The following is a 12422-nucleotide window of genomic DNA, read 5'->3' on the forward strand; positions in this document are numbered from 1 at the left end:
GTGAAAAGTCGGTAATTCAATTGCCGGCTTTTCATTTCTCCTGCACAAACCCGACAGGATATGAGACATGGTTTACATATAGTAAACCATCTCATATCCCCATTTTTTTGCATATTCCACACTACTAATGTTAGTAGTGTGTATGTGCAAAATTTCAGCGCTGTAGCTGCTAAAATAAAGGGTTAAATGGCGGAAAAAATTGGCGTGGGCTCCCGCGCAATTTTCTCCGCCAGAATGGTAAAGCCAGTGACTGACGGCAGATATTAATAGCCAGGAGAGGGTCCATGGGTATTGGCCCCCCCCGTGGCTAAAAACATCTGCCCCCAGCCACCCCAGAAAAGGCACATCTGGAAGATGCGCCTATTCTGGCACTTGGCCACTCTCTTCCCACTCCCTGTAGCGGTGGGATATGGGGTAATGAAGGGTTAATGCCACCTTGCTATTGTAAGGTAAAAGTATTTTAATGAAATAAACACACATGTTGTTTTAGTATTTTATTGCTCTCTCAATCCATCCGGAACACCCTCGCTTGGAAAAATAATAAACGCACAAGATACATACCCTCTGGTGAACCGTCTCGTCCCACGAGGTAATCCATCTGAAGGGCTTAACTAATATTACAGGCAGGAGCTGCGATAAACCACTCGCTCGTGCCTGTAATCCCCGGGTGCTGAAAGGAAAGCAGTGATCTATACTTACATTCAGTCACGGTGATGCACCCCTGCTGGATGTTCTCATGAACTGCAGCCTGGGAACTTTTTCCCACGCTCCAGGTCATATGAGGACATCCACCAGGGGGCGGATCACCGCGACTGAAGGAAATGTAGGTCAATTACCTACATTTCATTCATTCGCCGGGGATTACAGGCACGGAGCACAGCTGCATTAGCAGGGCTCCTGCCTGTAAACTATTTTAACCCCTTCAGATGGATTACTTCGTGGGACGTGACGGTTCAGCTGAGGGTATGTATCTTGTGCGTTTATTATTTTTCCAAGCGAGGGCCTGCAAATGGATTGAGAGAGCAATAAATTATTAAAACAACCGCTGTGTTTATTTCATTAAAATACTTTTAAATCATGTGTGTGTGTGTTTTTTAACCCTTTCATACAATTGGATTAATAATGGATAGGTGTCATAATTGACGCCTCTCCATTATTAATCTGGCTTAATGTCACCTTACAATAGCAAGGTGGCATTAACCCTTCATTACCCCATATCCCACCGCTACACGGGAGTGGGAAGAGAGTGGCCAAGTGCCAGAATAGGCGCATCTTCCAGATGTGCCTTTTCTGGGGTGGCTGGGGGCAGATGTTTTTAGCCACGGGGGGCCAATAACCATGGACCCTCTCCTGGCTATTAATATCTGCCCTCAGTCACTGGCTTTACCATTCTGGCGGAGAAAATTGCGCGGGAGCCCACGCCAATTTTTTCCGCCATTTAACCCTTTATTTTAGCAGCTACAGCGCTGAAATTTTGCACATACACACTACTAACAGTAGTGTGGAATATGCAAAATAAATGGGGATATGAGATGGTTTACTGTATGTAAACCATGTCTCATATCCTGTCGGGTTTGTGCAGGAGAAATGAAAAGCCGGCAATTGAATTACCGACTTTTCACAGATATCGCACTGAATGACATCTAAATACAGAATATATATATATATATATGTGTCTCAATGACATATATGTATATATATATACTGTATATATGTTTTAATGAACATTTGGCACATAAATCCATTAGATGTCGGTTTTGCAAGCCTGCGCGAAAATCTCGCAGTACGGATGCCATACGGATTACATACGGAGGATGCCATGCGCAAAATACGCTGACACACCCTGACTACGGATCAATATTTTGGGAACATTTCTCCGTATTACGGCCGTAGTACGGACGTATAATACGTGGCGTATTGTCTTACGCCAAGTGTGACCCCAGCCTAACACCCTGCATTGTGTTTAAAGCAAAAATAAAAAAAATCAGGTCTTAATATTTTTTTTTTTGTAATTACAGAACATCTTTGTAAGATAAATTCTGAGTCTGAAGAAAAGAAAATACCAGAGCCCACAGACACATCCCTTCTCAATGGTAAGAAATTATTGTAAGTTTGGGTGGACATTAATTGCAATCTATTGGTCATGCTGCAGTGTAAACTAAGGTGATAAATGAAGATGCAGCCTACTTGCTTCCCAACCTTACATGGTTATATTATATTAAATATATATATTATATATATATATTTTTTTAAATCCCCTTCTGCATGCTGAAACCGACAGCACCTGTGCTGCACCGTGATCGCATCCATAATGTGCAGTTAATTATTCTTTTTGATGATATCCATAAATTCCTAAAAAAAATACAGTTGGTAGTCCGATAGCTGCTACTGCACAGGCGCCGGCGGCGCCATCTTGCTAGAGAAAAAAAAATTGCCTCTTCCAAGATGGTGCCGTCAGCGCCTGCGCAGTAGAATCTATCGGATTGCTGATAGATGCCACTGCGCAGGCGCATCCGGCGCCATCTTAATGGAGACAATTTTTTTTCTCTAACAAGATTTCGACGTCAGCACCTGTGCAGTAGCAGCTATCAACGATCTCATAGATGCTACACAGCAGGCACAGGCAACACCATCTTGGAGGAGGCAATTTCTTTTTCTCTAGCAAGATGGCGCCGCCTGTTGTGAACTCTGTTTTTGGGCTCCCTCTTGTGGTCACAAGTGGTACTGTGTGAGTGTTGTCTTTGGGCTCCCTCTGGTGGCTCTTTGTGTCATTCTGCAGGTCTGAGGTTGGATCAGCTGTCTCGTTAGCTGGTTCCTATTTAGCTCACCTGGACTATCAGTTGTTGCCTGCTGTTGTTGTATTCAGTGCTATTCTGATTGCTCCTGTCTACATCCGTTATCAGTCTCTCCAAGAGAAGCTAAGTCTTGTTTGCTTATTTTTGCTCATCTGTGTTCAAGATGTGTCCTAGTATATAATTTGTTTAGTCCAGCTTGCTAATATGTGATTTCCCTGCTTGCTGGTGCTCTGGGGTGCTGAGTTGCTCCCCCCACATCGTTAGTTGGTGTAGGGGTTCTCGCATTCTCTGCGTGGATATTTTTGCATAGGGTTTTTTACTGACCGCACAGATCCCTTGCTATTTTCTGCTATCTAGCGTTAGCGGGCCTCATTTGCTTAATCTGTTTCATCTCTGCGTTTGTCTTTTCCTCTTAACTCACCGTTATTATTTGTGGGGGGCTTCTATATCTTTGGGGTATTTCTCTGAGGCAAGTGAGGTCTTTACTTTCTCTTTAGGGGTAGTCAGTTTCTCAGGCCGTGAAGAGACGTCTAGGATTTCAGGAAATGTTCCACGGCTACCTTTAGTGTGTTTGGTTAGGATCGGGTTTGCGGTCAGTCCAGTTACCACATCCCCAGAGCTCGTCCTATTATCTCTGACTTAGCTGGTTAGATTTGTGATCCTAAGCCACTGGGATCATAACAGCCGCCTGCGCAGTAGCAGCTATCAGATCGTCGACATGGCTGGCTCCATTTTCAAACAGTTTTTTGTTTTTTTTAGGAACTTATGAATACCATCAAAAAGAATAATTAACTGCACATCATCAATGCGCCTGCCTGCAGAAGGGGATTTAAAAAAAAAAGTATATATAGTATTCATTATGTAACCTAGGGGGCAGGTCACTGAGGGTTCAGTGACCTGTCAGAAGCCACACTGATGAATACCGAATCAGAGCACCACATGAAGACTTACCCCCACAGTGCGCCCCTTAGCACGAGCATATCATTAACTCAAAACTGAAAATAAGGATTAAACTACAACCAAAAGACGGATTTCATCAGCAAAAGTATAATTTTAATCAGTATAATGGCACAAACCGGACTCTGTCGGCTACTGAGCACAATCCTGCTGATAAGTTTATTTTAATAGGGGGAGGATTGGGGGATTAATGACTTCCTTCTCCTTTGTCCACAGATACAAAGCATGGGGAACTGATGGGTTAAAGAAAATTAAATGTATCACTGTGATGCAATTTCTTTAATCTTCTCTGTTCCACCACATTTTACATTTGATGATCAGTTCAGGAGGCTTCTATACCTTGCTCTAGGTCACTGCTGCTGCCTCTGCTTCTACAGACTGGTACTGTTCATATGAACCTGATTTGGAATGGGCAGATCCGTGGATGTTTGGATCCGTCGGGTTCTGACAAACTTTTTTAAAATGTTTGTTTCGGTTACCCAAATGGTACCCAAACTTAATGACGAACCCGAATCCCATTCATATGAATGGGGGCCTGAACATCTGGTGGCTCCCACACTGTCATATGTGTGACAGCACAGGAAACACCAGCTCTGATGATCGGCGGTAACCTTTCTCGTTACCACCGGTCACAGAGCTGCGGTTCCCGTGCTGTCACACTGATGGCAGCATGTTAGCCAGCAACTGTGGGGGTGAAAAGGTTACTACTCTCAACAGAGTACACCTGGTCTCTTACCAGGATTATCGGAGTCTGGGAAGGTCACGCAGACCACCCGCTGTGATCTTTATGTTGAACAGCTCTCTGTTGCACCCGTATCATCTGGACAATTACACGACTGGCCGACGATTAACTGAGGAGGCTGCAAGCTGTCACCATTAATAAGTCAGTTATTGAGAAACTAACAGTGAGCCTATGGGTTATACAACTCCGATTCCCACAACAAGAATATATGTATATACCCCCATATGATCACTGCTAACGACACGATAACACCAGACTACTTGCTGCCGCCAGCAGTCATTTTTAATATTCAAGTTGTCTGAAGGCCTGGTAGGTAGTATATTGTTTCAAGGTGCAGTTTAAAGAACAAAAGGAACAGAACTATTAAATTTTATATTTAATCCAGAACATTAGGCATTGTTTATAAAAAATATATAAAAGATTTTACAAAGGGGACAAAACAATACAGCATATACAGTTACACAAAATAAAAGGATAAACAAAGGAAAGTTACTAAATCTGTCATTACAGCAATGGCTTCAGACTTATGTACGGAGGCACTCCAGGAAAATTAACAACACCCACCGTGAATTGTACCTCCAAGTACTGATGATGCCCAAAAGTTGGCATTTGCCTTTTATTAGCACCTAAGTTACACCCATACACACCCCCTTAATGATTCCTACCAGGTTTGGACATGGGATGTGGCTTCAGTTTCAGGAAATTATGAGATCCCCTACAGTGTAGATCAACACAGTTCATTAAAACCTCCCTTCTTAATTTATAAGTAAGAAGACAATGAGATCCTAGATCTTTATGTTTTTCAGACTGTTCTCTCGATTGTAAATCTGCTCCACATTCCAGGAGCAGGGCCTCACATTTGTTAGCATTTGTGAATTTCCTTGGTTACCTAATTTCAAAGGAAAGGGTCAGTTGCATAGAGTGAAATTTGAAGACAGCCTGGAGAATACAAGCCTTTTTATCTCATCTTTTATTGTGGATTTTAATTTTCTCCATGACATCTAGCTGATAGCAGCGAGAGCATGTGACGCTGATGAGAGTATTCACCAGCTGGCACCTGTGCATTATAATAAAGATGTCAGTGAGATATTTAATTTGTGCAGTGCATGTGAAGTTTACTGTACATGTATTTATTTAACAAATAATTTAAAAAAATGGCGTGGGGTCCCCCTTATGTTTTCTAACCAGCTGAGTGAAAGTGGACAGCTGGGGTCTGGTGTTATTATTCTGGGAAGGGGGCAATAAACATGGAGCCTCCTAGGGAATTAATATCAGATCACAGGTGTCTGAGTAACCTTTACTGGTTATTATAATGGGGTACCACCAAAAAATGATTTGGTGTCTCCCCTATATTTAATAACCAGCAAAGTGGGGTAATTGTTTTGGGTTGATGTCAGCTTTGTAATGTCAGCTGACATCAAGCCCAGGGATTAGTAACTGAGGGGTGTTAGTAATGTGACTGGCGGTGACGTCATTAACCCGTTTCTGCCATTGGACGTACTATTCCGTCCATGTGGGGTGGACCCTACTTCCCAAGGATGGAATAGTACGTCCAGCGCGATCAGCCGCGCTCACGGGGGGAGCGCGGCCGATCGCGGCCGGGTGTCAGCTGACTATCGCAGCTGACATCCGGCACTATGTGCCAGGAGCAGTCACGGACCGCCCCCGGCACATTAACCCCAGCACACTGCAATCAAACATGATCGCAGTGTTCCGGCGGTACACGGAAGCATCGCGCAGGGAGGGGGCTCCCTGTGTGCTTCCCTGAGACGATCGGTACAAGGTGATGTGCTCACCTTGTACCGGGTGTCTCCTCCCTGCAGGCCCCGGATCCAAAATGGCCGCAGGGCTGCATCCGGGTCCTGCAGGGAGGTGGCTTCACAGCGCCTGCTCAGAGCAGGCACCGGGAAGCGTCCCTGCTGTGCATGTCAGATCGCTGATCTGACACCGTGCACAGCAAAGCGTCAGATCAGCGATCTGTCACTTTACTGTGATGCCCCCCCCCCCCCCCCCCCCCGGGGCAAAGTAAAAATGTTAAAAAAAAAAAATTACATGTGTAAAAAAAAAAAAAAAAAACTAAATAAATGATAAAAAAAAAAATATATTGTTCCAATAAATACATTCCTTTAGCTAAATAAAAAAAAAACAATAAAAGTAAACATATTTAGTATCGCCACGTCCGTAACGACCCGACCTATAAAACTGTCCCACTAGTTAACCCCTTCAGTGAACACCGTAAAAAAATAAATAAAAAACGAGGCAAAAAACAACGCTTTATTATCATACCGCCAAACAAAAAGTGGAATAACACACGATCAAAAAGACGGAAATAAATAACCATGGTACCGGTGAAAACATCATCTTGTCTCACAAAAAAACGAGCCGTCATACAGCATCATCAGCGAAAAAAGAAAAAAGATATAGTCCTCAGAATAAAGCGATGCCAAAATAAATATTTATTCTATAAAATAGTTTTTATCGTATAAAAGCGACAAAACATAAAAAAAATGATATAAATGAGGTATCGCTGTAATCGTACTGACCCAAAGAATAAAACTGCTTTATCCATTTTACCAAATGCGGAACGGTATAAATGTCCCCCCAAAAAGAAATTCATGAGTAGCTGGTTTTTGGTCATTCTGCCTCACAAAAATCGGAATAAAAAGCGATCAAAAAATGTTACGCGCCCGAAAATGTTACTAATAAAAACGTCAACTCGTCCTGCAAAAAATAAGACCTCACACGACTCTGTGGACCAAAATATGGAAAAATTATATCTCTCAAAATGTGGTAACGCAAAAAACATTTTTTGCAATAAAAAGCGTCTTTTAGTGTGTGATGGCTGCCAATCAAAAATCCACTGGAAAACGCGCTATAAATAGTAAACCAAACCCCCCTTCATCACCCCCTTAGTTATGAAAAATTAAAAAATTTAAAAAATACATTTATTTCCATTTTCCCATTAGGGTTAGGGCTAGGGTTAGGGTTAGGGTTAGGGTTAGTGTTAGGGCTAGGGTTAGGGCTAGGGTTAGGGTTAGGGTTAGGGTTGGGGCTAGGGTTAGGGCTACAGTTAAGGTTAGGGTTGGGGCTAAAGTTAGGGTTGGGGCTAAAGTTAGGGTTGGGGCTAAAGTTAGGGTTAGGGTTTGGATTACATTTACAGTTGGGAATAGGGTTGGGATTAGGGTTAGGGGTGTGTCAGGGTTAGGGGTGTGGTTAGGGTTACAGTTGAGATTAGGGTTAGGGGTGTGTGTGGGTTAGGGTTTCAGTTATAATTGGGGGGTTTCCACTGTTTAGGCACATCAGGGGCTCTCCAAACGTGACATGGCGTCCGATCTCAATTCCAGCCAATTCTGCGTTGAAAAAGTAAAACAGTGCTCCTTCCCTTCCGAGCTCTCCCATGCGCACAAACAGGGGTTTACCCCAACATATGTGGGTATCAGAGTACTCAGGACACATTGGACAAAAACTTTTGGGGTCCAATTTCTCCTGTTACCCTTGGGAAAATACAAAACTGGGGGCTAAAAAATATTTTTTGTGTTAAAAAAAAGGATTTTTTATTTTCACGGCTCTGCGTTATAAACTGTAGTGAAACACTTGGGGGTTCAAAGTTCTCACAACACATCTAGATAAGTTCCTTAGGGGGTCTAGTTTCCAATATGGGGTCACTTATGGTGGGTTTCTACTGTTTAATTACATCAGGGGCTCTGCAAAGGCAACGTGACGCCTGCAGACCAATCCATCCAAGTCTGCATTCCAAATGGCGCTCCTTCCCCTCCGAGTAGGGTTGAGCGACTTTTATTTTTATAGGATCGGGTCGGGTTTCACGAAACCCGACTTTCTCAAAAGTCGGGTCGAGTGAAATCGGCCGATCCTATAAAATAGTTGGGGTCGGGGTCGGCTGAAACGCGAAACCCAATGCAGTGCAATGGGATACTATGGTTCCCAGGGTCTGAAGGAGAGGAAACTCTCCTTCAGGCCCTGGGATCCATATTTAGGTGTAAAATAAAGAATTAAAATAAAAAAAATTGATATACTCACCCTCTGACGCACCCTGGTAGTAACCGGCATCTTCCGTTCCTAAAAATGGCGCTTGAAAGACCTTTCGAATGCTTCACGGCTTGTGATTGGTCGCGGCGGCCCACGTGACCGCTGAGCGACCAATCACAAGCCGGTGACGTAATTCTCAGGTCCTGTTCTGGTTCTCAGGTACATGAGAATTACGTCACGGCTTGTGATTGGTCGCTGAGCGGTCACGTGGGCCGCCGCGACCAATCACAAAGCCGTGACGTCATCGGAAGGTCCTTCACGCGTTCATTCTTAAGAAGGAAGGCTGCCGGAAAGAAGCCGAGGGTGAGTATATTCCTATTAGGTATATACTCACCCTCGTACGCGCCCTGCTTCTTCCCGGCAGCCTTCCTTCTTAAGAATGAACGCGTGAAGGACCTTCCGATGACGTCACGGCTTTGTGATTGGTCGTGGCGGCCCACGTGACCGCTCAGCGACCAATCACAAGCCGTGACGTAATTCACGTACCTGAGAACCAGAACAGGACCTGAGAATTACGTCACCAGCTTGTGATTGGTCGCTCAGCGGTCACGTGGGCCGCCGCGACCAATCACAAGCCGTGAAGCATTCGAAAGGTCTTTCAAGCGCCATTTTTAGGAACGGAAGATGCCGGTTACTACCAGGGTGCGTCAGAGGGTGAGTATATCAATTTTTTTTATTTTAATTCTTTATTTTACACCTAAATATGGATCCCAGGGCCTGAAGGAGAGTTTCCGGCCGCCGCGACCAATCACAAGCCGTGAAGCATTCGAAAGGTCTTTCAAGCGCCATTTTTAGGAACGGAAGATGCCGGTTACCAGCGGCGATGTCCAGGCTGCGTCGGAGAGGTGAGCATATCAATATTTTTTATTTTAATTCTTTATTTTACACTTAAATGTGGATTCTGATACCGATTTCCGATATCGCAAACATATCGGAACTCGGTATCGGAATCCCGATACCAGATTCAGAAGATCGCCGACCTCATGGCCGACCCCACACAGGGGTCGGGTTTCATGAAACCCGACTTTGCCAAAAGTCGGCGACTTCTGAAAATGGTCGACCTGTTTCGCTCAACCCTACTTCCGAGCTCTGCCATGCGCCCAAACGGTGGTTCCCCCCCACATATTGGGTATCAACATACTCAGGACAAATTGGACAACAATGTTTGGGGTTCAATTTACACTGTTACCCTTGGAAAAATACAAAACTGGGGGCTAAAACATAATTTTTGTGGAAAAAAAAGATTTTTTTATTTTCAAGGCTCTGCGTTATAAACTGTAGTGAAACACTTGGGGGTTCAAAGTTCTCACAACATATCTAGATAAGTTCCTTAGGGGGTCTACTTTCCAAAATGGTGTCACTTGTGGGGGGTTTCAATGTTTAGGCACATCAGTGTTTCTCCAAACGCAAAACAAATTGGAGCTGAAGTAAGTTTTTTGTGTAAAAAAGTTAAATGTTCATTTTTATTTAAACATTCCAAAAATTCCTGTGAAACATCTGAAGGGTTAATAAACTTCTTGAATGTGGTTTTGAGCACCTTGAGGGGTGCAGTTTTTAGAATGGTGTCACACTTGGGTATTTTCTATCATATAGACCCCTCAAAATGACTTCAAATGAGATGTGGTCCCCCAAAAAAATGGTGTTGTAAAAATGAGAAATTGCTGGTCAACTTTTAACCCTTATAACTCCCTAACAAAAAAAATATTGGTTCCAAAATTGTGCTGATGTAAAGTAGTCATGTGGGAAATGTTACTTATTAAGTATTTTGTGTGACATATCTCTGTGATTTAATTGTAGAAAAATTCAAAGTTGGAAAATTGCGAAATTTTCCAAATTTTTGCCAAATTTTTGTTTTTTTCACAAATAAACGCAGGTAATATCAAATAAATTTTACCAATATCATGAAGTACAATATGTAATGAGAAAACAATGTCAGAATCACCGGGATCCGTTGAAGCGTTCCAGATTTATAACCTCATAAAGGGACAGTGGTCAGAATTGTAAAAATTGGCCCGGTCATTAACGTGCAAACCACCCTTGGGGGTAAAGGGGTTAAGGTGACTGCCAGTCACATGCAGCCACGTTCTCGTTCTAACTTCAGTGAGATCTGGTTCCTGGACCGAGCGGTAACAATTTTTATTTTTTATTTTTAAAGCTTCAGAAAGTTTTTTCTAATGTCTAATCTGTATCTTCTCCTTATCAGTTTCATTCCATTGCTTCTCGTGTTTCCATGTGCAAATGAGAATAATGATGATCCCTCTACACTGTGACATCCCTTAAGATATTTGTAGACAGCTATTAGCTTTCTTTTTTGCAAACTAAACATTCTCAGATCCTTTAAGAAAAGAAAAAAAGTAGTTAGCACTCACCATGCCCGTTGCTGTAAAAGTCTTTATTAGGACATGGACAGGGAGAACATGATGTCTATAGGATGACAGCTGTTTCGCGCTACATGCGCTTCCACAGATCCATCGGGATCTGTGGAAGCGCATGTAGCGCGAAACAGCTGTCATCCTATAGACATCATGTTCTCCCTGTCCATGTCCTAATAAAGACTTTTACAGCAACGGGCTTGGTGAGTGCTAACTACTTTTTTTCTTTTCTTTTTGGATGTCAAATGCTTTTTTGGTTATGCACCCCTAGTACCCATGCAATGAGTAGGAGGTAAAGGCACTGGTACAGCATTTCACAGCACGCAGATAGGTGATCGTGTATGCAGCAGTGCGGGTATACATTTTTTCTCCTCTTTGGACATTCTCAGATCCTTTAACCGTTCCTCGTAGGACATATTTTGCCGTCCGCTCACACATCCTGGTAGCTCTTCTCTGAACTTGCTCCAGTTTTTCAATGTCTTTTTTAAAATGTGGTGTCCAAAACTGGACACAGTATTCCAGATGAGGTCTGACCAAGAAGGAGCAGAGGGAAATAATTACTTCACATGATCTAGACTCTATGCTTCTTTTACTACATCCTAGAACTAGGTTTTCCTTTTTTGCTGCTGCATCACATTGTTAACTCATGTGCAGTCTGTGATCTATTAGTATATCCAAGTCTTTTTCACACGTTCTATTGCTTAGTTCTATTCCTTACATTCTGTAGATATATTTTTAATTTTTTCTTGCCCAGATGTAGAATCTTGCATTCCTCCCTGTTAAATACCATTCTATTAGTCACTGTCCATTGTTCAATCTTATTTACATCCTTCTGAATTATTGCTCTGTCTTCTCTAGTGTTAACTATCTCTCCTAGCTTTGCATTGTCTGCAAATATGATTAGTTTACCTTCAGTTTCTTTATCTAGATCATGCATAAACATGTTGAACAACACTGGGGCACCAAGACAGAGACTTGTGGTACCCCACTTGAAACACTCTTCCAATTTGATGTGCAACAATTTATTACCACTTTTTGATTATGATTACTGAGCCAGTTATGAATCCACCAAACAGTAGCCGTCAATCTCATACTTGGTCATTTTTTCAATAAGTATGCTATGAGATACTTTATCAAATACTTTGCCTGAAATCAAGACATGCTATATCTACCGCATTTCCCCGATTTACCCAGTCAGTGATTCCATCATACCAGGAGATTAGATTAGTATGGCATGACTTTTTTGCTACAAACCCATGCTGGCTCTGATTGATTACTGTATTCTTGTCCAAGTACTTACATACTTGCTGTTTAACCCCTTTACCCGCAAGGGTGGTTTGCATGTTAATGACCGGGCCAATTTTTACAATTCTGACCACTGTCCCTTTATGAGGTTGTAACTCTGGAACGCTTCTACAGATCCCGGTGATTGTGACATTGTATTCTCGTGACATATTTTACTTAATGATAGTCATAACATTTCTTTGATATGACTTGCATTTATTTGTG

The 12422-nt window shown here is 42.7% G+C and overlaps 1 protein-coding gene across 1 annotated transcript in view; it reads left to right on the top strand.

The window, feature by feature from the left end:
• Positions 1 to 12422, top strand: part of LOC143803742 (NTPase KAP family P-loop domain-containing protein 1-like) — a 71175-nt gene that overhangs the window by 21908 nt on the left and 36845 nt on the right. Inside the window, exon 4 of the mRNA XM_077281516.1 lies at positions 2019 to 2093. Within this exon, the coding sequence (XP_077137631.1) occupies positions 2019 to 2093 (75 nt within the window). The remainder of the gene's footprint in view (positions 1 to 2018; positions 2094 to 12422) is intronic.

Source organism: Ranitomeya variabilis, chromosome 2, assembly GCF_051348905.1.
Source record: "Ranitomeya variabilis isolate aRanVar5 chromosome 2, aRanVar5.hap1, whole genome shotgun sequence".
Lineage (NCBI taxonomy): Eukaryota > Metazoa > Chordata > Amphibia > Anura > Dendrobatidae > Ranitomeya > Ranitomeya variabilis.